General features: G+C 52.2%; 2 protein-coding genes across 3 annotated transcripts in view; both read right to left on the bottom strand.

Annotated features, from left to right (window-relative positions):
* Window positions 1-24897, bottom strand: part of LOC119973631 (sodium- and chloride-dependent taurine transporter-like) — a gene marked incomplete at its 5' end in the record, with an annotated part of 85620 nt that overhangs the window by 45792 nt on the left and 14931 nt on the right. Inside the window, 3 exons of the mRNA XM_038812012.1 lie at window positions 368-500; window positions 3809-4043; window positions 5665-5799. Of these exons, the coding sequence (XP_038667940.1) occupies window positions 368-500; window positions 3809-4043; window positions 5665-5799 (503 nt within the window). The remainder of the gene's footprint in view (window positions 1-367; window positions 501-3808; window positions 4044-5664; window positions 5800-24897) is intronic.
* LOC119973724 lies at window positions 9358-14712 on the bottom strand. 2 transcript variants are annotated; one of them, XM_038812128.1, is made up of 3 exons: window positions 13578-14712; window positions 12623-13415; window positions 9358-12496 (listed from the first exon to the last, which is right to left on the bottom strand). In XM_038812128.1, the coding sequence occupies exons 1-3, from the start codon at window positions 14231-14233 to the stop codon at window positions 10976-10978; spliced, it is 2970 nt and encodes a 989-aa protein (XP_038668056.1). In that variant the 5' UTR covers window positions 14234-14712; the 3' UTR covers window positions 9358-10975. The 2 variants fall into 2 exon arrangements, with proteins under 2 accessions (XP_038668056.1, XP_038668057.1); XM_038812129.1 differs by lacking the exon at window positions 13578-14712 and having other exon boundaries at window positions 12623-13553.

The following is a 24897-nucleotide window of genomic DNA, read 5'->3' as shown; positions in this document are numbered from 1 at the left end:
CGGGGGGAGATGGCAGAGATCTCGGGGGGAGTGCAGAGATCTCGGGGGGAGTGCAGAGATCTCGGGGGGAGTGGAGAGATCTCGGGGGGAGTGCAGAGATATCGGGGGGAGTGGAGAGATCTCGGGGGGAGTGGAGAGATCTCGGGGGGAGTGGAGAGATCTCGGGGGGAGTGCAGTACTCGAGGAAGTTGCAGAGTTGGGGCGGACGGCGGGTGCATATTTAGTGCCTCTGGTGATCTCAGACATTCCAATGTAGTTATGTTGTGCAATAGGTGGGGACAAGTGCAGAGGTTAACTGATCTGGGGTAGGGCTGTGAAAAATAAAGGACCTGGTGTGAACCATTCATTAAAACATCTTCAGCCTCACCTTTCCAGTTGATCGGACACCCTTCCAAATGCAGAAAAAACAAACGACCCAGGCAGCAAGGAGACAGAGCGCCAGCTCCCACCTCAGAGAACCTATTTCGTCAATACCACTGGACAGGCCCAACACATTCCGCCTGGGAAAGCGAGGGGGGAGAGAGAGAAACAGGGAGAGGGCAAAAGAGGGAAAAGGAGGCATGGGTCAAGAGGGAGAGGGAGAGAGAGAAGGAGAGGAAGAGAATGAAAGTGAGTGGGAAAGGATGAGAGGGAATGGGAAAGATAGAGACCGAGAAGGAGGGGAAGAGAGCGATAGAGTGCCAGAGACAGATTCAAAGAGGGAGAGAGGGAAAGAGAGATGGAGAAAGAGTGGGGAGGAGAGAGAGAGAGTAACAGAGACAGAGGGAGAAGGACAGAGAGAGAAGAAAAAGAGAGGGAGAGGTAGAGAGGGAGGGAGAGAAAAAACAACAATATTATTCGAGGGCAAAAAAAACAGAGAGAGAAGCAAATAGGTGAAATGAAGGCACGGGACACAGTTCAATTCGGACTGCTGCTGTTAACATGCTCACTGAAAGCAGGCGAGCATGCCACGGGGTCCTCGGAAGAGGGGGGGGGAAGCTGGCATGCAAAATAAATGTTTTTGGTAAAGATTAAAAAACAAAATAGCCAAGGGCTACCTTTGGGTTAAAACAACTTCCAATTGACTCTGTTTGTGATCTCGACATCACTATAAGGAAGCCTGGCATTGGCCTCGGAAATTCAAGGATAAAGGATTATTAAGGATTCCCAATGAATGGAGTGACATAGATCCTGTCCCATTCATCTACGCGGTTTAGTGGTCTGGACCGCTGATTGGGCAGTTCGAGCACCCCACAGCCCACTGTACAAGACACCGGCTTGTCATTACAAGTGGTACAGAGGCAATATAACTGTAAGATAACAGCGAAAACACAAATAGTTGTACATACTGATCTCAAAACATCTGTGCTTATATTTGAAAAACAACCCCACTTAATTTAAACAGCAACTTATTAAACTATAATAACTATAAATAAATATATATAAAAAAATATATATTCAAATGTATATAATTTCAATGACTTGAAGTCATTAGAGAATAGAAATCTGAGATATTCAGTGATTGCATCAAACGCTCCCAGGACAGGTACAGCACAGGGTTAGATACAGAGTAAAGCTCCCTCTGCACTGTCCCCATCAAACACTCCCAGGACAGGTACAGCACGGAGTTAGATACAGAGTAAAGCTCCCTCTACACTGTCCCCATCAAACACTCCCAGGAAAGGTACAGGACAGGGTTAGATACAGAGTAAAGCTCCCTCCACAGTGTCCCCATCAAACACTCCCAGGGCAGATACAGCTCGGGGTTAGATACAGAGTAAAGCTCCCTCTATAGTGTCCCCATCAAACACTCCCAGGGCAGATACAGCTCGGGGTTAGATACAGAGTAAAGCTCCCTCTATAGTGTCCCCATCAAACACTCCCAGGGCAGATACAGCTCGGGGTTAGATACAGAGTAAAGCTCCCTCTACACTGTCCCCATCAAACACTCCCAGGACAGGTACAGCACGGGGTTAGATACAGAGTAAAGTTCTCTGTTACTCTGTTTTAACCACTTCCGCACTGTGTGTGTGGATTTCATGTTGTACTCTGGTAACATTTTCGTTTCACTCCCCATTCTTGTTGGAGAAATGAATTAAAATCTGTATTAAATGTAGAAAATGTTGGAGACACAGGATTGCTTCATCAAATCTGGAAAGAGAAAGGAGAGGTTAATGTGCTGGCAGAATCTTTGTTAACAGTGAGGAGAGGAAGGCTGTTCATATCACAGATCTAAGTGAAGAATTGGGTTTTAATCCACCAGCTGCACCGTGCTCACTCCAATGGTCGAATTATTCTGCTGCTGGGATATTAACCCAAAATTTAATGCTTCATAAACTTAAACCAAAGAGCAAACAGAATTCCTTAAATCCAGCAACAGAAATAGATGAATGCTGTAAGATGCTAATCTGTTGTCAAAACCCAACTGGTTCTTTAATATGGTACAGGATGGGAGTGCTGCCAATCCGGACCCACAGCTAGCTACATGTTGGACTGTTAGTGAAGAGAAGGCACCTTTCTGAAGGGAGGTCATTGGAAAGGCATTCAGGCAGGATCAGTGTGCACACCGAGCCACAGACAGTAAGAGACGTGGCGTGGGGTTAATGCACAATGTTCAGTCGGAGGGTTGTAGAATACCAAGCAGGAGGGAGAGACCTCGATTCTACAGCTTGTATTAATCTGGGTTTGTTCCCAGTGTAAAGACTGGAAGGGGATGTCAGCAATGGGCGAGCTGGAGAGTTCACACGTTGAAGCACAGGAAGAACAGAACCAGACTCGAGGACGCAGCAGAGGTGTTTGATGAAAGGTTGCCAACCCAGGAAGCTGAAGGCACGGCTGCCGATGGTGGAGCGATGGATGTGGGGTGCTGAAGAGGCGAAACTGGAAGAGTGCAGAGATCTCGGTGGTCTGGAAGAGATTACCAGGAAAAGGGTGGGGAGTGTGAGGCCATGGAGAAATTTAAAAACAAGTTTGGAAATGTTGTAATTGAGTTAATTGTTGGATTGGACTGGACTGGGAGCCCATGCAGGTCAGAGTGGGCAGGTAGCACTGGGAGCCCATGCAGGTCAGAGTGGGCAGGTAGCACTGGGAGCCCATGCTGGTCAGAGTGGGCAGGTAGCACGCTCTGGGTGTACGGGGCCTGATGTGATTGAGGCAGTGGGTTAAGAGCAGAAAGTGCCACCGACACAGCCATTGTCACATCGAGAAAGTGAGCTGGGTTCAGGGGGAAGGTATTGAGGGTTGAGAGCAAGTTTGAGCCAAATGGAGGAGGTAGATAGCCAGTGAGGACTGGTTGAGTCAGTGCTGAAGGATAACAAGGTGGGTTCAGAGATCACCACATTGAAAAATAGAGGAGCAGATTGGCCAAATGAGGAGATAATTGGAGTTAGAAACCTTCCCAAATTGGTCTGACAATCAGAAGACTGACAGGGGTGGGGGGTAGGGATGAGGCGGGCTGAGGAATATGAGTCCATCAGGGTCTTACATGTGACAGTGACCATCAGGACCTTCTGTAACTGGGGCACAGTCTGGATTTTATACCTTGTCCGTACAGTTTGCTGTTCACAGTGATACAGCACAGAAAGAGGCCATTCAGCCCATTTTGCGCATGTTGGGCAGCAAATCCAAGGGCGGTTGACATTGCAATGGACACACAGGCTTCGTACCATCACACCAAGGTGCCATACTTAACAACCTAAGGTGCACAATGTGGCAGCTGCCCCCTTTCATAGGAACTGAAGAGTTCATCAGCCCAATGATTGCGGCCTGATCTTGACTAAATGTGATTCATATAAAAAGACACGAGAATGGAATTGCTGGCTTTCCTTACTCCCAAAATTCTGTCACGGGTGACGTGAAGTTGCTGCCATTGCAGGTCATGCAGAGAGAGAGGTTCTTCCGCAGTTTGTCCTCGATGCAATGTGGAGTGTTCCATTTATGGCCACATCTAGCCCAGGGTAGTTCAGCCTGAAAGGTCTGGATGAGGTAGTAGAGTCCCCAGGCCAGAATGACGATGTAGTAAACATTCAACAAGGAGACAATGATGACAGACGCGCAGCCAATTCCTAGCCAATCAAAGACACAAGATAATCTTTCTTTTTCACAAGGAAGAAAGCAAACAGTTAACATTCCATTGCCCGCCCACTGATCCCTCCTTGCCCACTTCAAAACTCACTTTCCCCTTGTCCACTTCTCCCAATCTCCATGAACGTTAGGCACCTCCTTAACCCCTTCATTCCCCCACGACACCCACTCCTGATCAAATAGTGTGTGAAAATCTACAATAATGATAATCTTTATTGTTACAAGTAGGCTTACATTAACACTGCAATGAGGTTACTGTGAAAATCCCCTAGTCGCCACATTCCAGCTCAGAGAGAGAATTCAGAATGTCCAATTCACCTAACAAGCACGTCTTTCGGGACTTGTGGGAGGAAACCCACGCAGACACGGGGAGAACGTGCAGACTCCGCACAGACAGTGACCCAAGCCCGGAATCGAACCTGGGACCGTGATGCTATGAAGCAACAGTGCTAACCACTGTACTAATGTGGTTGACTCTGAATTGCCCTCTGAAATGGTTGAGCAAACCACTCAGTTCTGGGGATGGGCACAAAATGCTGGTCTGTGACACACATATCGCAGGGATTACTCCCTAATCTCGCTGGGGTATCGGGTGCTGACTACGTCACAGTGTAATACTTCTTCTCTAGCCGAGTCCTCAGTGAATCCTAGCTGGATATTGACCCTGGGAGAGTATGTGAGGGAGGGACAATGGATTGGGTTGGGGGCTATCGAACTGCTTGCACTAATGACCCAGTGGAAGCTGAATTTGCAATCGCAACCTGGGGATTGGAATTCAAGTTTCAAACTCTGGTCACACTAAATGTAACCCTGAAATCAGGTCAAAATCCAATAGGTTTGTGATGGAAACCTGCCATCTGCATCCCGTCGGGGCCTATATGTGACTTCAGTCCCCACATCAATGTGTTTCACTCATAACTGCCCCTGCAAGTGGCGTAGTGAGACACTCAGTTATGTCAGATAGTAAAACCTGTTCCGGAGAAGATTCAGAAACAGCTTCTCAAGGGTACCAAGGGGTGGCAGTAAGTGCTGGACATACCAGAAATGCCCACATCCCAAGAATTACATCTGAAAAAGACTGATGATCTGGGGTTGGGTCGGGGGTCAATCTTAACCTCTGGATTGGGTGGAGCAATGATTTACTCTTTGTAATAATGCTCTCCATTGACTTCAAGTCAAACGTCTACAGCAATTCAAGACCAGATTTGTTGCATGAGCCATTACAGGGTAGATTAGACCTGGGCTCCGATTGTCCTTCATCTCCCATTCAATTTTCCCAATCATAGGAAGGCAGGAAAAGGAGGAGGCTACTCAAGCCTACTTGGGTATTCAATCAGGTCAATATTGACCTACGCCTCAAATCCAATCTCTTGCTGTAGATCCTCGTCCCTCGATACCCTTGGTGAACAAACTTCAAGCTAGCCATCTGTTCTGGATGTGTTCTTGGCCACCCTCCCTCGGCCTTTCTCTCGATTATCCCCTCCCCCTACTCTCTCTCTCTCTCTCTCTCCGCCCCCCCCCCCCCCCCCCCCCCCCACCTTCCCACCCCTCCTACCCCTGGAGGACATGAGCCTCAAGGTTATATTAAGCATTGCCACTTACCAGAGAAAATGGGACAGAGTTTCTCCCAACAGGTGATGCCCCCTTGGGAAGTGTACTGACCAAGCGCTACTTCCAGGAAGAAAACAGGCAGACCTCCACCAATCAGGAAGATAAAATATGGGATAAGAAAAGCACCTGTGTGGACAAAGAAAATTCAGAAATATTAAGCAAGGGAACAGGGATCCTCACAGGAAAAAGAAACCTTTTCCGTTTTTGTTCTTTTTACATTAAAATGAAGTCAGACAGCCAAAACCTCCAGGGCGCTGTGGGGGAAGGGTGGGGACGAATTGCTTTTTCAAAGAGCTGGCAGGGACACAGTGACTGAATGGCCTCCTCTCTGCGCAGGACCATTTTCTGACGTGGGAGACTTTTGCAGATCTGATTTGAGTTCAAAATAATGGGAGGCCCAATACTGGCCTTGATCAAGGCCGCAGCACTTTGTACCAGAGAGAACGCAATCCCCCATCGCAGGTCCACGTGTCGATTTGGGGGGGAAACCTTTTCCCCTCGTTTGTAGCAATCAGCAACACTTCAAAACATGTGACCTAATTCGGTCTTCTGCTGACGCCAGCCCCTTTAATTCACACGAAGTAGACAGTTAATTTGGGAAGGTGCATTTTGAAAGGGTGGATTTAATTTTAATCGATTGAAACAGTGCAGCAGTAATGAAACAAAATGAAAATGAAAATCGCTTATTGTCACGAGTAGGCTTCAAATGAAGTTACTGTGAAAAGCCCCTAGTTATCACATTCCGGCACCTGTTCAGGGAGGCTGGCATGGGAATTGAACCGTGCTGCTGGCCTGCCTTGAAAGCCAGCTATTTTTCCCAGTGTGCCAAACCAGCCCCCGATGTAATGAAGCCCCTGATTTAATGCAGTACTATAAGAGGCACTGTGTGCGCACATAGCGGGGATGATGCCACCTCCAGTCCCACAGAGGGCGCTGTATGTGGATGCTTGAGGTGGTGCTATTTCCAGTCCTAGAGGGGGCGCTGTGTGTGGGTGTCAGGGTTCATACTGTCTCCAGTCCTATAGGGGGCGTTGTGTGTGGGTGTCAGGGTTCATACTGTCTCCAGTCCTATAGGGGCGTTGTGTGTGGGTGTCAGGGTTCATACTGTCTCCAGTCCTATAGGGGGCGTTGTGTGTGGGTGTCAAGGCCAACACCAGTTCCCAGTCCTACAAGGGATGCCACAATCACCCATTACTCCCCCCCCCCCCCCCCCCCCCCCCCCGGCCCCCCAATACCACATTGGCAGAAATATAGCAGCTGGTACAAGACTCAATAAGCCATTTATCCTTGACCCCAACTAGAATCCTAACCCTGCTGCTGAGCAGGGCAAGACTGAGTGGGACGGCAGCTGGCACACAGCGTTCCTGCCTAAAAAGAGACGAAACCATTGTGCCATTAAAGACCCTTCATCCCTGTGATCTGGGCCATTACATTTTCTCCAGCTTCCAGCTGCCCCCACACCCACCTCGCTCCAGAGAGGGAGGAGACACGGGGGAGGGGATATTTATTGTTGTTTGTTTTTGAAACCAAGTTTGCTGCTGACGCCAAAAGTTTGCCTTCTTCTTGCTGGCCGGCGCCACAGTTTAAGCCTTAGCCACATCACTGATATCAATCACTAGAATCCAAGGGTTGCAAAAAAGGCCACACACGCGCTGGCTGGCTGAAGTACGTCTGGCCACTCACCCTGCCTGCAAGCTATCTCTGCCATTTCAACTGGCATCACGTTAAAGATTCATTTATTTAGTCTGAGATGTGGATGGGCTGCAGCTGGAATGGGTCCAGCTGTAACACTGACAACATGAACATCTTTTCCTGGGATATATAAACACACTATAATTTGCTTTCTGATAAATTTAACCTTGGGTTTATTAATGCAAAGGTTGAGTAAGTATTCCATATAAATACCAATGACTCACTTTGCACTGAGCTCTATAATCTAGCCATGAACTCAGGGTCACAACACTCCCAGGAGCAGGTTGCAGGCTACAATTGTCTTCATTTCCATCTTTATCCATTTCCATTTATTGCGATATTTTCTCAGAAATTTATCACTTTGCTATTTCTTTCCAAAAATGAGATTAAATTCGGAAAGAAAGGACAATTGGTGGAATTCTCCGTTCCTGAGGCTGTGCCGGCGCCAACGGAGATTCCTCACGGGAGGTCAGCGCGAATCCCTCGCCCGTTGCAGTACCGGGGAGGGGCCAGCACAAGCGGATCGTCCGGAGAATGGCCGGATCACGGGCCGCGCGAGCGCAGGACAAGCTGCGCCGGAAAACATGGCGCCAGACGTGCTGGACCGCGTATTCGCCCACCCCGACTCCACAGCCCCCCCCCCCCCCCCCAGTGGCACGGATCCCGGACGAGTGTGGCCGGACACATGGGGTTTTGCTGCTCAATCAGACCCTCCTGGAAGGCCGCACGGCTCAGGTATCCGACCGAGAAGAGGTCTCAATAGGTGAGCGGCGAGTTAGGATGTGGGACTTAATCTGACGGCAAGTTACACCAGTGCAGTGGGGTGCTGGAAACTGCAGGTCGGTTTCAAGGAGCGTCTTAAATGAAAATGAAATGAAATGAAAATGGCTTATTGTCACGAGTAGGCTTCAATGAAGTTACTGTGAAAAGCCCCTAGTCGCCACATTCCGGCGCCTGTCTGGGGAGGCTGGTACGGGAATGTTGATGGGCATGCCACCTGCAGTCAAGAGGCCAGAATCGGAGGAATCCTGGGGGGGGGGGGGGGGGGGGGGGGGGGGGGGGGAGCGAGGCCACGGAGAATGTGTCTGCTCGTACAGTATTTCTGATCTAATTTGGAGTAAATTGGAATGATCTCTGATGTTGCTTCATTGCCTCTTGAAACTGGAACTTGTAACTTGAGAGGCCGACTCGGAAGCTGAGAGCTCCTGCCGTTGCCCCCACGCTGGGTATCTTTCCACAGATTGGAGGGAACCTTGAGTTTAAGCTGAAGCAACAAGGGCAGATATTCAGGCCAGTCGGTGCAACGTTGCCTCTCCCGCCGACGTCCCCGTGTTTTGTCCATTTGGAATCAGACTGAGTGCCACAGGTGTGAACCAAACTGCAGCTTAGACCAGTGGTGTGAAACCTATATCCCTGGGGAGCTGGGGGGGGGGGGGGCATGCGGCCTACTGGGGCCTGTGCGTGGCCCAGGAGACATTTTGTTGACAAGACGTCCACGCGCAGTTGCCACATGCCACTGGTTCCCACCTGCGTGGGTTTTTTCCGACCAGATTGACTGAAGTAATCTGCACGGAGACGGGGGATGAGTGAAACGAGGTGTGGGCTGATTGCTCAGCGGTTCGGGAGCTCCCGCTGCGACCAACGTGTAAACAATTTGTGTTTGTTTTTACCATTTGAAGTTGGTGACAGTTTCATTAATATATAAACAACAAAGCATTTTCTCTTACTCGTTCTGAAATATTTAGTGTGTGTTCAATGTATTTAATCTTATTCATGGGGTCACCGTTGGTGAACGAGCGTCGATTTCAATCCTGCGGCTGACTGGGATGATGGAGGAGCCAGTCGTGTGGCCCAGGAACTAGTCCATGGTGCCAGTCGCTGACTCAGAGCCTTTCACACAGTGAGGAGGGCCCAAGGGGATGTGTAGGAGTGTTATCAAACAGAAATATGACACAGTCACCTCAGGAGAGAATAGGACAGGTGACCAAAAGCTTAATAATAATAATAGTCTTTATTGTCACAAGTAGGCTTACATTAACACTGTAATTAAGTTACTGTGAAAATCCCCTCGTCGCCACACTCCGGCACCTGTGTGGGAGTAAATGTGCACATTTGTGTAGGTTTGCGTGTGTGTGTGAGTGAAAGTGCGTGAGTGCATGACCATGTGTGAGTGTGTGTATGAGCAGGTGTGTGAGCGAGTGTGTGTGAGCAAGTGTGTGTGCGTGAGCATGTGTTTGAGCATGTGGGTGAGCGAGTGTGAGCATGTATGTGTGTGAATGAGTGTAGTGAACGAGTGTGTGTGAGCAAGTGTTTGTGAGCGAGTGTTTTTGTGTGACTGTAAGTGATATGCGGGCGTGTGTGTTTGAGCATGTATGTCAGCGGATGTCTGTGTGAGCATGTGTGAGTGATTGTGTGTGTAAGCATGTGTGCGAACGAGGGCGTATGTGACTAAAAGTGAGTGTGAAATTGTGAGTGAGCAAGTGTGTGAGCGAGTGTGTATCTATGAGTGAGTGTGAATGTGTGTGTGAGCGAGTGTGTGTGTGAGCGAGTGTGTGTGACTATAAGTGTGTGAATTTGTGTGTGAGCGACTGAGTGTGAATTTGTGTATGAGCGAGTGCGTGAAATTGTGTGAGTGAGTTTGTGTGTGACTAAACGCGAGTGTAAATTTGTGTGAGAGTGAGTGTGAGAGTGACAATGTGAGCTGCTAGGTGAAAGGGAAGCGGGTTATATTTGGACATCTTTGAGGTAATGTGATATAATCGCTCAGTCATCACAAAACCATCAGTGGAAACAACAGCAGCAACAAACAAGGCTTTATTCTAAGGCAGCGGGGTTGAGATACAAACGGCTCGATCGGAACATTCAGTGACAGCATCAACAAAGCTCAGCATAGATCACCTCCCTCGATGGCATGTTATTACTGACAGGCTGATGGCTACGTGCTGTCCTATATTTGGGAGATTTACCCTTGCCACAGCAGTGTGAAGGATCTGCACAATGACAACCAGCGTCAGGGAGGCCAGAGGCCAGGTGGACAGAATGCCAGACCATCACAACAGGCTGTTCACCGGCTGATTTACATATTTGTGCCGAGGTAGTGGCTGTATGTTTTTACAGATAGAATTGGAGGCAGAATTATATAAACACCAGGCCAAAGCTGGACGCAATTCCCAAATTGTCCTCATCAGCAATTGCCAAACCTGAAACTGGCACGGCAATCTTCCTAAAGAGTGGAATGTATTTATTTTGGGAGAACTGCTTTGGGAGAGCTGGGGAAACAGATGAGGTGAATGCTGATCATGGAGGTAAACAAGGTGAGAACGTAATGCCAGTGATTGTCACTGTGGCACTGTCATTATGGAAGGGGCAAGGATTCGGCCGACCTCTATAGCCACTGCCAAAAAGCAAAGACACAAACCTTTATCACAAATCTCACTGCATCAGCATCACATCATTCATTCCTTTGGGCTAATTAGACAATGGGTCATCTGCATTTTAACTCCATCTTGGGGGCCTGACTGAAGGGCAGTTGTCCTCCTTGGCATGTCACTTCCCAATTTGCAATGATTCCACACTTCTCATTTCTCATTTCAGCAAGAAGTCAAATGTTTCACTGCGTCTGCAGCCTCTCAGTAATCTGCAGCCCCTCAGTAATCTGCAGCCTCTCAGTAATCTGCAGTCCCTCAGTAATCTGCAGCCTCTCAGTAATCTGCAGTCCCTCAGTAATCTGCAGCCCCTCAGTAATCTGCAGTCCCTCAGTAATCTGCAGCCTCTCAGTAATCTGCAGCCCCTCAGTAACGCGCAGTCCCTCAGTAATCTGCAGTCCCTCAGTAATCTGCAGTCCCTCAGTAACGCGAAACCCCTCAGTAATCTGCAGCCCCTCAGTAACGCGCAGTCCCTCAGTAACGCGCAGCCCCTCAGTAATCTGCAGCCCCTCAGTAACGCGCAGCCCCTCAGTAATCTGCAGTCCCTCAGTAACGCGCAGCCCCTCAGTAACGTGCAGCCCCTCAGTAATCTGCAGCCCCTCAGTAATCTGCAGCCCCTCAGTAATCTGCAGCCCCTCAGTAACGCGCAGCCCCTCAGTAATCTGCAGCCCCTCAGTAATCTGCAGTCCCTCAGTAACGCGCAGCCCCTCAGTAATCTGCAGCCCCTCAGTAACGCGCAGTCCCTCAGTAACGCGCAGCCCCTCAGTAATCTGCAGCCCCTCAGTAACGCGCAGTCCGTCAGTAACGCGCAGCCCCTCAGTAATCTGCAGTCCCTCAGTAATCTGCAGCCCCTCAGTAACGCGCAGCCCCTCAGTAATCTGCAGTCCCTCAGTAATCTGCAGCCCCTCAGTAATCTGCAGCCCCTCAGTAATCTGCAGTCCCTCAGTAATCTGCAGCCCCTCAGTAACGCGCAGCCCCTCAGTAATCTGCAGCCCCTCAGTAACGCGCAGCCCCTCAGTAATCTGCAGCCCCTCAGTAACGCGCAGTCCCTCAGTAACGCGCAGCCCCTCAGTAATCTGCAGCCCCTCAGTAACGCGCAGTCCCTCAGTAATCTGCAGTCCCTCAGTAACGCGCAGCCCCTCAGTAATCTGCAGCCCCTCAGTAACGCGCAGCCCCTCAGTAACGCACAGTCCCTCAGTAATCTGCAGCCCCTCAGTAATCTGCAGCCTCTCAGTAATCTGCAGCCCCTCAGTAATCTGCAGCCCCTCAGTAACATGCAGTCCCTCAGTAACATGCAGTCCCTCAGTAACGCGCAGCCCCTCAGTAATCTGCAGTCCCTCAGTAACGCGCAGCCCCTCAGTAATCTGCAGTCCCTCAGTAATCTGCAGCCCCTCAGTAACGCGCAGACCCTCAGTAACGCGCAGCCCCTCAGTAATCTGCAGTCCCTCAGTAACGCGCAGTCCCTCAGTAATCTGCAGCCCCTCAGTAATCTGCAGCCCCTCAGTAACGCGCAGTCCCTCAGTAATCTGCAGTCCCTCAGTAACGCGCAGTCCCTCAGTAATCTGCAGCCCCTCAGTAATCTGCAGCGCCTCAGTAACATGCAGTCCCTCAGTAACGCGCAGTCCCTCAGTAACGCGCAGTCCCTCAGTAATCTGCAGCCCCTCAGTAACGCGCAGTCCCTCAGTAACGCGCAGTCCCTCAGTAACCTGCAGCCCCTCAGTAATCTGCAGCCCCTCAGTAATCTGCAGCCCCTCAGTAACATGCAGTCCCTCAGTAACACGCAGTCCCTCAGTAACGCGCAGTCCCTCAGTAATCTACAGCCCCTCAGTAACGCGCAGTCCCTCAGTAATCTGCAGCCCCTCAGTAATCTGCAGTCCCTCAGTAATCTGCAGCCCCTCAGTAACGCGCAGCCCCTCAGTAACATGCAGTCCCTCAGTAATCTGCAGGCCCCTCAGTAATCTGCAGTCCCTCAGTAATCTGCAGCCCCTCAATAACACGCAGTCCCTCAGTAACACGCAGCCCCTCAGTAATCTGCAGTCCCTCAGTAATCTGCAGCCCCTCAGTAATCTGCAGCCTCTCAGTAATCTGCAGTCCCTCAGTAATCTGCAGCCCCTCAGTAATCTGCAGTCCCTCAGTAATCTGCAGCCCCTCAGTAATCTGCAGCCTCTCAATAATCTGCAGTCCCTCAGTAACGCGCAGTCCCTCAGTAATCTGCAGTCCCTCAGTAATCTGCAGCCCCTCAGTAACGCGCAGTCCCTCAGTAACGCGCAGCCCCTCAGTAATTTGCAGTCCCTCAGTAATCTGCAGTCCCTCAGTAACGCGCAGTCCCTCAGTAATCTGCAGCCCCTCAGTAATCTGCAGCCCCTCAGTAACATGCAGTCCCTCAGTAATGCGCAGTCCCTCAGTAACGCGCAGTCCCTCAGTAATCTGCAGTCCCTCAGTAACGCGCAGTCCCTCAGTAATCTGCAGCCCCTCAGTAACGCGCAGTCCCTCAGTAACGCGCAGCCCCTCAGTAATCTGCAGTCCCTCAGTAATCTGCAGCCCCTCAGTAATCTGCAGCCCCTCAGTAACGCGCAGTCCCTCAGTAATCTGCAGCCCCTCAGTAACGCGCAGTCCCTCAGTAATCTGCAGCCCCTCAGTAATCTGCAGCCCCTCAGTAATCTGCAGCCCCTCAGTAATCTGCAGTCCCTCAGTAACGCGCAGTCCCTCAGAAATCTGCAGCCCCTCAGTAATCTGCAGCCCCTCAGTAAGATGTAGCCTCTCAGTAATCTGCAGCCCCTCAGTAACCTGCAGTCCCTCAGTAACGCGCAGTCCCTCAGTAACGCGCAGCCCCTCAGTAATTTGCAGTCCCTCAGTAACATGCAGTCCCTCAGTAACGCGCAGTCCCTCAGTAACGCGCAGTCCCTCAGTAATCTGCAGTCCCTCAGTAACGCGCAGTCCCTCAGTAATCTGCAGTCCCTCAGTAATCTGCAGCCCCTCAGTAATCTGCAGTCCCTCAGTAATCTGCAGCCCCTCAGTAATCTGCAGCCCCTCAGTAACGCGCAGTCCCTCAGTAACGCGCAGTCCCTCAGTAATCTGCAGCCCCTCAGTAACGCGCAGTCCCTCAGTAATCTGCAGTCCCTCAGTAATCTGCAGTCCCTCAGTAATCTGCAGCCCCTCAGTAATCTGCAGTCCCTCAGTAATCTGCAGTCCCTCAGTAATCTGCAGCCCCTCAGTAATCTGCAGTCCCTCAGTAATCTGCAGTCCCTCAGTAATCTGCAGCCCCTCAGTAATCTGCAGCCCCTCATTAATCTGCAGCCCCTCAGTAATCTGCAGCCCCTCAGTAATCTGCAGCCCCTCAGTAACGCGCAGCCCCTCAGTAATCTGCAGCCCCTCAGTAATCTGCAGCCCCTCAGTAATCTGCAGCCCCTCAGTAATCTGTGTACCTGGTCTGTACCACGCATCCAACAGTGATGTCCATGTCTCTGCTCTCTGCAGAACCCGTTTAGCCTCGAGAAAAGGCCAAGGTGGTGAACTCGTGGCCATTACCATCCTGGCGGAATTTGTGAACTGCATAAATGAGTGCCGAGCTCTCTTTATCGATCTGTCAATACTTCCTTTCAGCAACCAACAGCGTTCTGGATGCAAAGGCGACAGAGCCTCCCCCACACCATCTTCCAATTTACGGGAAACTCCAGCCCCTGTGTCATGAGGCGATGCATCTTGTGTCACTCTCTAGATTTGCCTTGGTCAAGCTGGACAGGTAAGGACGGCGATTGGAGAGCCTGTTTTTCTCGATCAAAATAATTTCTCTGGGCATCATTGATGTTTCTTCAACACGGGCAGCACGGTAGCACAGTGGTTCGCACTGTTGCTTCACAGCTCCAGGGTCCCAGGTTCGATTCGCGGCTTGGGTCACTGTCTGTGTGGAGTCTGCACGTTCTCCCCGTGTGTGCGTGGGTTTCCTCCGGGTGCTCCGGTTTCCTCTCACAGTCCAAAGATGTGCAGGTTAGGTGGATTGGCCATGATCAATTGTCCTTAAGTGTCCAAAAGGTTTGGGTGGGGTTACTGGGTTATGGGATAGGGTGGAGGCGTGGGCTTGGGTAGGGTGCTCCTTCCAGGGCCAGTGCAGACTCAATGGGCCGAATGGTCTCCTTCTGCACTGTAAATTCTATGAAGAGTTGGTGCAGGGGCGGGAGTCAAAAGACTGTAGATATGCTGGGTCAAAAAAGGGACCATAATAATTGACCATCCCCAAAAAAGACTTCAACTTGGTCACATTGCTTGGTGCTGGCATCCTTTTATCACCTTTATCTGCTCCTCGAGTGGATGGAAGACCTCTTGCATTGACTTTGAAACCTGAATGTGTGACCTCATTGGCCTGAAAAGTACATTTCAAGTTTGATTCCCGGCTGGGTCACTGTCTGCGCGGAGTCTGCACGTTCTCCCCGTGTCTGCGTGGGTTTCCTCTGGGTGCTCCGGTTTCCTCCCACAGTCTAAAGATGTGCAGGTTAGGTGGATTGGCCATGATAAATTGTCCTTAAGTGTCCAAAATTGCCCTTAGTGTTGGGTGGGGTTACAGGGTTATGGGGGTTGGGTGGAGGTGTGGGCTTGGGTAGGGTGCTCTTTCCAAGAGCCGGTGCAGACTCGATGGGCCGAATAGCCTCCTTCTGCGCTGTATGTTCTATGATAAATGTCTTTCAGGCGTTTCGCAGCTGTTTTGAATGTCCTGGGCAGTTCCTCTCAATTACCGCTATGCTGTTTGGGTCTTGCTCCCGTAACCAAGACATCGTCCAGACACATGACAACATTTTGGGGTCTCCACTGTGCGTCGAAAAATAACGCAAGCAGAACAAATACCGAAGGGCAACTTCGTATATCGGGATACACCTTTGTGAGTGTTAATGGTGACAAATTCCCCCCATTCCTCTTCCGACTCAAACTGCTGGTACATATGGCTTAGACCCAATTTAGTGTACTTGGGGCCTCCTGCCATTTCCTGGAGAGGTTCTCTATCCCAGGAATATGGGGCTGGATTCTCTGATTCTGAGACTAAGTGCTAAAGGCAGCGTGTGGAGGGTGGAGTTTTACAACCTAAAAACTGCACAAAATGGCCACAATCCCCCATCTGGTGGTGTGGAGGGGGGGGGGGGGGGGGGGGCTAGCAGGCGGGCAGCATTGAGCACCTGACTCTAGCTGCCGATACGGCCGGAGAATTTCCGGGTCCATGGCTGCGCATGCGCAGAGCGACGGCCTGCAACGGCCGTGCTGCACAACATGGCGTTGACTGCTCGCGGGCCCGGCCTGGCAAATAGTACCCCCTCTTTGACCAGGCTTGCAACCCTCGGACCACCCCCCCACCAGTTCCTCCAGCCCCTGCCAAAGCCACCCCCGCCCCGTGGATCGCCTGTCCCCTGACTGCGGCGGCGCTGGATTGAGTCCGCAGCCACCACGCCGATTTCCGGACAAAAAATAGCATGAGACACCCACGGTTTGAGAACTCGGCCCATCGGAGGAGGGCCTCAGGTAATGTCCTGAGGCCATCCATACGGTGTGCAGCGGACTCAATTACACTGTTTTGGAGGGGGCGGAGCATCGCAAAAGCGAAGCCGCCCCCAACTTTAGCGCTGACGTGGATTCTCCGGCCGATTGCCGAACGCTATTTCGCCGTCAGATGCGGTCTGACTTTAACACTGGCACGACTGGCGCTGCCCATTCGGAGAACTGTATCGGTCTAATTATCCCCCGGTCTTCCAGATGTTTCGGCTCCACTTCAACTTTTATCTGCAGAGCAGAGAGAACTGGTTGGGTGCTTAAAAACTGTTGGTGCAGTCTCAGGTTCCATGTAAATTTAGCACCCCAGCTCACTCTAAAAAACCTTATCTTTATGGTATTTGCATCGAAGTTGCTGGAAAACCCCGGGCAGGGAACTTCGTTGACCGATACCGATCTGGCGGAGAGTCCTGTTTACGACTGAATCGGCGGCGGCGCCTGTTTGCAGATGCTCCACCGCCTCCAAAACGGCATCATCGGGGAGCAGGCGGTGTACGCCATTGGGACGGCCTCAGGAAGTCACCTGAAGGTCCTCCCCTCGATGGGCCGAGTTCCCGGCCGCGCGGAACACATGTTGTCTCAGTTTCGTGAACTCGGCATGGTGGCTGCAGACTGTGTCCAGCGCCACCACAGTCGGGTGGGGGGGGTGGTCTTACTATCTGGCAGATTGGGTCCGCGCATGGCTGGTGCTGTGTTGTACGACGCGACCGCTGCAGGTCGTTGCCGTGCGCATGCGCGGCCACGTACCCGGCAATTGTCCAGGTGTTTATATCGGGAAGACCGTGCGCTTTACATGGTGCAGCTACTCGCCCCTCACCAGTCAGAGCATCGGTGTTGGGGCACCACCCATTTTCCTGTTGTAAAACCGATACTGGACAGAGACACGTCTGGGACGGGGACACGTCTGGGACGGGGACACGTCTGGGACGGAAACACGTCTGGGACGGAGACACGTCTGGGACGGAAACACGTCTGGGACGGAGACACGTCTGGGACGGAGACACGTCTGGGACGGAGACACGTCTGGGACGGAGACACGTCTGGGACGGAGACACGTCTGGGACGGAGACACGTCTGGGACGGAGACAGGGACAGATATACGTCTGGGACGGAGACACGTCTGGGAAGGAGACACGTCTGGGACGGAGACAGGGACAGATATACGTCTGGGACGGAGACACGGACTAAGACACGTCTGGGACGGAGACACGGACTAAGACACGTCTGGGACGGAGACAGGGACTAAGACACGTCTGGGACGGAGACACGGACTAAGACACGTCTCGCATTGCTGCCTATTTCAGAGTGTTGTTATCTCTTCAGCCCTGCTTTATAACATCAACGTTGAGCTTGTTTCGTGTGGATGTGGCCCGATTTTCCTGCAAAGTGTGTTTTAAACTGTTTGCATTCCATTGAGTCAGGCCTCACGCCTTGTTATCAGTTATGACTGTGTGCTGATATCCGAGAAGGTGCCGAAAGTTATCTCCGTATGAAGCCATTTCCCCCTTCCATCCTCGCTCAGTACAACATTCCCAAATGTCTAGAAATGAATAAACTGCTGAACTTCAGCCAGTGCCTTTTACAATTCTGCCTCGAGACACACACACTCACTCTGTGCTTCATCTCCAAAATTCTTGCTTTTCCACTGTGCAGCCCACCTCCCTGTTCCCAGCGGCAAACCAATTATTCAAATCAAGTTGTTAGTAATTGTTATGTTCGGCTGTTTTGCTTCTCCTGAAACACGCTACTTGCAGCTGGCAATGTGATCATCCTGGTTACGTCAACCATGAAAAGCTAGCGGACATTGCAGCAATCCATCACCTGCAAGCCCGGGCAGCAAGTGCTCGCCGACTATTCGACTCAGTGGTGCATCACAATCACATCCTGATGAGCCTCCCCCACCACCCTGCCCATACTTTGGATCAGGTGTTATTGGATTGTGATTGGCTGCTGGCACGCTGGAGGAATTTCCCCTCAGCTTGCTTAGCATTGACGTGGTGGGCTGAGAGTTCACTCCTGCCCCCCCCCCCCCCCCCCCCCCACCATTCTGTCTGGCCCTATCATCCCTTCAAGCCCCCCTTTGCCTGAATACTCCAAAATGGCCCAGTAAAAACTTACAAAGATGGCCGAGAGTTTTCTGCAGGTCTCAGGGCAAAACTAAGAAGCGGTTTCTTGTATTTTTCACTGTCTTGTCCCAGCAGAAGCCCTCCCACCCCAGCAGAAGCCCTCGGCCCCCAGCAGAAGCCCACCCACCCCTGCAGAAGCCCTCGGCCCCCAGCAGAAGCCCTCCCACCCCAGCAGAAAGCCTCCACCCCTAGCAGAAGCCCTCCACCCCCAGCAGAAGCCCTCGGCCCCCAGCACAAGCCCTCCACCCCCAGCAGAAGCCCTCCGCCCCCAGCACAAGCCCTCCACCCCCAGCAGAAGCCCTCGGCCCCCAGCAGAAGCCCTCCCACACCAGCAGAAGGCCTCCACCCCTAGCAGAAGCCCTCCACCCCCAGCAGAAGCCCTCGGCCCCCAGCAGAAGCCCTCGGCCCCCAGCAGAAGCCCACCCACCCCTGCAGAAGCCCACCCACCCCTGCAGAAGCCCTCGCCCCCCAGCAGAAGCCCTCCCACCCCAGCAGAAGGCCTCCACCCCCAGCAGAAGCCCTCCACCCCCAGCAGAAGCCCTCGGCCCCCAGCAGAAGCCCTCCCACCCCAGCAGAAGCCCTCGGCCCCCAGCAGAAGGCCTCCACCCCCAGCAGAAGCCCTCCACCCCCAGCAGAGGCCCTCCACCCCCAGCAGAAGCCCTCCACCCCCAGCAGAAGCCCTCCGCCCCCAGCACAAGCCCTCCACCCCCAGCAGAAGCCCTCCGCCCCCAGCAGAGGCCCTCCACCCCCAGCAGAAGCCGTCCGCCCCCAGCACAAGCCCACCAGTGCCAGTAACTGGGGGAAAGGTGGCATGTCTGCTCCTTCCCCATCTGGCGAATGACCTCATCCCCCAGGCAGTCGGGAATTGTTAATTTTAACAGCTAAGCCTCTTGCGTCAGTCGCGTTTGACTGAAGGAAACAAACATCACTCGGGAGCCAGCGTCATGAACCGAGGGTCAGGACAGAGGGAGATTCTGTTCGAGTCCCACAGCTGGTGACATTTGACAGCACTCAGAGAGCCGGCATTGACAGGATGGGCTGAATCGCCTCCTTGATGTGCGATTCGATGCATTAACTCCCACCTCTCCCTGCTAACTCACACTTGTTTCCCTGAGCTCAGCTTTCCAAGGAACAGTGCAATGAAGCCATGTCAACCAACGCTGATTTCTTTCCTGAAAATACTGGGAATGAGTTATTATGTGGGCGGGCAGAGATTAGAATAAGTATGCTCCCCCCCCCCCCCCCCCCCCCCCGTTTCTGGAAACCTTTACACTCCCAGAGTTTTCCATTCAGTCGTAGCTCTCAAAGACTCCTTGTCTGACTGGCTGAAAGCAGAGGGCCCGGAATCTCAGACTGAGCGGGACAGCAGCCCTCTCTACCCCAGCCCCTCCTCCTGCTACACACGGAACCCTTCGCAAAGCGGACTCGTTAAATATTGACTCAGTCTTGGCTCTGTGCGACGAGGCTGTGTAGGGCTGGGTGGGGAGGGTTCCAGGGTCAGGCCAGTCGAGGTTTTTTTTTTTAAAAGACTACCTCCCCAGAGGTGACCAATCATTTATTTACAAGACAGCAATACAGAGCGACAGCAGCAGAACGTTCACAAAATGGCTGCTCCCCACTGCCCAATAAGAATTGGGAACGCTGACTGTCTGAACATTGCCAGGACAAACAGTGAATTCATCCCTCGTCACAACCTTCATAGCCACCAGCGGCAAAGCAGACTATCTATTTAAACCCTGCAGCTTTGCTGCTTTTGTCTCTTAAAAATATATATTTTAAAACAACCACCCCCCCCCCCCCCCCCCCCGGGGTTAGGTTTTCGAATTGTCGGTGCGTGAATTTTCAACCCACCTATTTTAGAGCCCATCCTAGAGGTAAAGGACCTGCGTTTCTGTAGCGCCTTTCACCGCTCCCGGGCGAAGTATTTCTGAAGCCCGGCAGCTTGCTGGGCGCAAGAAACGCAGCAGCCAACTGACCCACAGCAAGCTCCTGCGGAATATTGCGCTGAGCCAGGTCAATGCCTCCGTCCCGATATTCAAAGGAGTTTGCACAGACCACGTTAGTGTGCATGTCCTCATGGCCAACATGCTCAATGCTTGGGAGAGAAACTCGCAACTGCCCTCCACAGTAAAGGAGTTTCCTATTCCACCAGAGCAACACCTTAACAGCAGCAGAACAGCGCACCAATATATATACTTTCTCTGTTTCGGTGTGGCAAGGTGGTCAGAATATTTTCCTGGTTGTCGGAGGATATGGGGGAAAGAGAGAGGAAGGAGAGAAATACTTGGTGAAGCCACACCTGGAGCATTGGCCTCCTTATCTGAGGAAGGGTGTTCTTGCTGACGAGGAATTGCAGCAAAAGGTTTACCAGGCTGATTCTTGGCACGGTGGGACTGATGTACGAGGAGAGATAGAGTTGGTTAGGATTGTATTCGCTGGGGCTCAGAAGAATGAGGGGGGATCTCACGGAAACCTATAAAATTCCAACAGGATTAGACAAGGGAAATGCAGGAAGAATGTTCCTGATGGTGGGGTATGTCCAGAACCGTGTGGCATATAGGCCCTGTAGATCCATGAAAATGTACTGCAATGAGGGAGCGGGAACCTCCCTATGTCGCCAATGAGGGAAACAATAAGGGGCGTGGAAAATGAGATCTTGCCGGTGGGAATCTCGTTTTCCAACTCTTGCGAGACCTTGCCCCCTTATTCAACATCAGCAAGACCGGCGAACACGAACGTACGGTCGCCCCCCCCGTGGTTTTGTATAAGGGAAATCGGGTTTAACTAATTTATTGGAGTTTTTTGATGAAGCAGGGTGGATAAAGGGGAACTTGTAGATGTAATGTGTTTGGATTTCCAAAAGACATTTGATAAGGCACGTTAAAAGTTACCACACAAAATGAGAGTTCACGGTATGGGGGTAACATACCAGCATGGATAGAGGGTTGGTTAGCTAGCGAGAAGCAGCGAGTAGGGTTAAATGGGTCATTTCTGAGTTGGCAAGCTGTAACGAATGGAGAGCCAAGGGATCAGTGCTGAGGCCTCAACTGTTCACAATCTATATCAATGCCTTGGATGAGGAGACCGACAGTAAATTAACTAAATTTGCCGATGACCCCAGGTCGGAGAGTAAGTTGGCAAGAGGAAATAGAGTTTGCAAAGGAATTTAAGACAGGTCAGGTGAATGATGTGTGAAAATGTCAAATTGAGCATGAATAGGAAAGCAATATACTATTTAAATAGAGAGAGATTCTAGAACCTGACGGCACACAAGGATCTGGGTGTCCTGGCCTTTGGAATAGATAGGTTAGATGCGAGCAGGTTGTTTCCACTGGCGGGTGAAAGCAGAACTAGGGGACATAGCCTCAAAATAAGGGGAAGTAGATTTAGGACTGAGTTTAGGAGGAACTTCTTCACCCAAAAGGGTTGTGAATCTATGGAATTCCTTGCCCGGTGAAGCAGTTGAGGCTCCTTCATTAAATATTTCTAAGATAAAGATAGATAATTTTTTTGAAGAATAAAGGGATTAAGGGTTATGGTGTTCGGGCCGGAAAGTGGAGCTGAGTCCACAAAAGATCAGCCATGATCTCATTGAATGGCGGAGGAGGCTCGAGGGGCCAGATGGCCTACTCCTGGTTCTTATGATGCAAATGCAGGTATAACAGGTGATCAGAAGGCAAATGGAATGTTGGCACCTATCACACAAGGGATATAAGTTTTACTGCAGCTGTCTGGGGAATTGGTGAGACCACATATGGAGCACTCTGTACAGTTTTGCTCTCCATATATAAAAAGATATATAATTGTGTTAGAAGCAGTTCAGATATTCACTTGATTCATTCCCGGGGTGAGGGGCTTATTTTCTGAAGAATGGTTGGACAGCTTGGGCCTCAAGCCAAGGGAGTTCAGAAGGATTGAGAGGTGATCTTATTGAAACATAAAAGATGCACTGCAGGAACTCAACAAGTATCCTTAGGCAGCACCTTCCAAACCCAAGACCATCTAGAAGGACAAGAGTAGCAGATTCCTGGGAACCCCACCACCTGGAGGTTCCCCTCCAAGTCACTCACCACCCTGACTTGGGAATATATCGGCCGTTCCTTCACTGTCGCTGGGGCAACATCCTGGAACTCCCTCCCTAACAGCACAGTGGGTGTACCTACACCACACGTACTGCAGCGGTTCAAGAAGGTAGCTCACCACCACCTTCTCAAGGACAACTGGTGACAGGCAATGACTGCTGTCCTAGCCAGTGATGCCCACATCTTGTAAATTACTTTTAAAACTCCGGAGGTGATTTGATAGCGTAGACACAGCGAGGGTGCAGTGGGGCAGACTCAGAGAGCAATGAGGAGTCATTTCTCCTCTCAGAGGGAGTGGTGACCCTGGAGAATCCTCTACCCAGAGAACAGTGGGTCAGTGAGTATATTCAACGCTGAGTCAGAGTTTTGATCCCCTCCCCTCACATCCCCTCCCATCACATCCCCTCACCTCACATCCCCTCACCTCACATCACCCCCTCCCCTCACATCCCCTCCCCTCACATCCCCTCACCTCACATCCCCTCCCCTCACATCCCCTCCCCTCACATCCCCTCACCTCACATCCCCTCCCCTCACATCCCCTCACCTCACATCACCCCCTCCCCTCACATCCCCTCCCCTCACATCACCCCCCTCCCCTCACATCCCCTCCCCTCACATCCCCTCCCATCACCCCCCTCCCCTCACATCCCCTCCCCTCACATCACCTCCCCTCACATCCCCTCCCCTCACATCCCTTCACCTCACATCCCCTCCCATCACCCCCCCTCCCCTCACATCCCCTCCCCTCACACCCCCTCCCCTCACATCACCCCCTCCCCTCACACCCCCTCCCCTCACATCACCCCCCTCCCCTCACATCCCCTCCCCTCACCTCACATCCCCTCCCCTCACATCCCTCACCTCACCTCACATCCCCTCCCCTCACATCCCCTCGCCTCACATCCCCTCCCCTCACATCACCCCCCTCACCTCACCTCACATCCCCTCCCCTAACATCCCCTCCCCTCACATCCCCTCCCCTCACATCCCCTCACCTCACATCACCCCCCTCCCCTCACATCCACTCCCCTCACATTCCCTCACCTCACCTCACATCCCCTCACCTCACATCACCCCCCTCCCCTCAAATCCCCTCCCCTCACATCACCCCCTCACCTCACATCCCCTCCCCTCACATCACCTCCCTTCACATCCCCTCCCCTCACATCACCCCCCTCCCCTCACATTCCCTCACCTCACCTCATATCCCCTCCCCTAACATCCCCTCCCCTCACATCCCCTCCCCTCACATCCCCTCACCTCACATCCCCTCCCCTCACATCCCCTCCCCTCACATCCCCTCACCTCACATCACCCCCTCCCCTCACATCCCTCCCCTCACATCACCCCCCTCCCCTCACATCCCCTCCCCTCACCCCCCTCCCCTCACCTCACATCCCCTCCCCTCACATCCCCTCACCTCACATCCCCTCCCCTCACATCCACTCCCCTCACATCCCCTCCCCTCACATCCCCTCCCCTCACATCCCCTCACCTCACATCACCCCCTCCCCTCACATCCCCTCCCCTCACATCACCCCCTCCCCTCACATCCCCTCCCCTCACATCACCCCCCTCCCCTCACATCCCCTCCCCTCACCCCCCTCCCCTCACCTCACATCCCCTCCCCTCACCCCCCTCCCCTCACCTCACATCCCCTCCCCTCACATCCCCTCACCTCACATCCCCTCCCCTCACATCCCCTCACCTCACATCCCCTCCCCTCACATCACCCCCCTCCCCTCACATCCCCTCCCCTCACCCCCCTCCCCTCCCCTCACATCCCCTCGCCTCACATCCCATCTTCTCCCAAAATGTTTTGCAGTCACTGTTCTAATGTCGGAAACACAGCAGCCAACCTGTGCGCAGGAAGATCGCATCAACTGCAAAGTGGTAATGATTAAATAATGTTTATGTGATGCCGACACCGACACCAGTGAAATCTCCCCGCTGGTCATCGTGGACAATGGATCCTATATATTACCGAGGACGGCGGTTTTGTCTCACTTGAAGACTTGACTGGAAATGCTGACCCTCTGACAGTGCAGCACTCCCTCAGTACTGACCCTCTGACAGTGCAGCACTCCCTCAGTACTGACCCTCTGACAGTGCAGCACTCCCTCAGCACTGACCCTCTGACAGTGCGGCACTCCCTCAGTACTGACCCTCTGACAGTGCGGCACTCCCTCAGTACTGACCCTCTGACAGTGCAGCACTCCCTCAGTACTGACCCTCTGACAGTGCGGCACTCCCTCAGCACTGACCCTCTGACAGTGCGGCACTCCCTCAGTACTGACCCTCTGACAGTGCAGCACTCCCTCAGTACTGACCCTCTGACAGTGCTGCACTCCCTCAGTACTGACC

The sequence above is a fragment of the Scyliorhinus canicula genome, chromosome 11, assembly GCF_902713615.1.
Source record: "Scyliorhinus canicula chromosome 11, sScyCan1.1, whole genome shotgun sequence".
Taxonomy (NCBI): Eukaryota; Metazoa; Chordata; class Chondrichthyes; order Carcharhiniformes; family Scyliorhinidae; genus Scyliorhinus; species Scyliorhinus canicula.
Note: the sequence above shows the minus strand (reverse complement) of the source record. Positions and strands in the feature narration are given on the sequence as shown.

Excerpts from the sequence above, each read along its gene's own strand:
- LOC119973724 (XM_038812128.1), bottom strand. The coding sequence starts at position 14,233 with ATGCGTGGTACAGACCAGGTACACAGATTACTGAGGGGCTGCAGATTA. Across the intron at positions 13,416-13,577 it reads GCGTTACTGAGGGACTGCAG|ATTACTGAGGGACTGCGCGT; the intron begins GTTACTGAGGGG and ends GAGGGGCTGCAG. Across the intron at positions 12,497-12,622 it reads AGATTACTGAGGGACTGCGC|GTTACTGAGGGACTGCGCGT; the intron begins GTTACTGAGGGG and ends GAGGGGCTGCAG.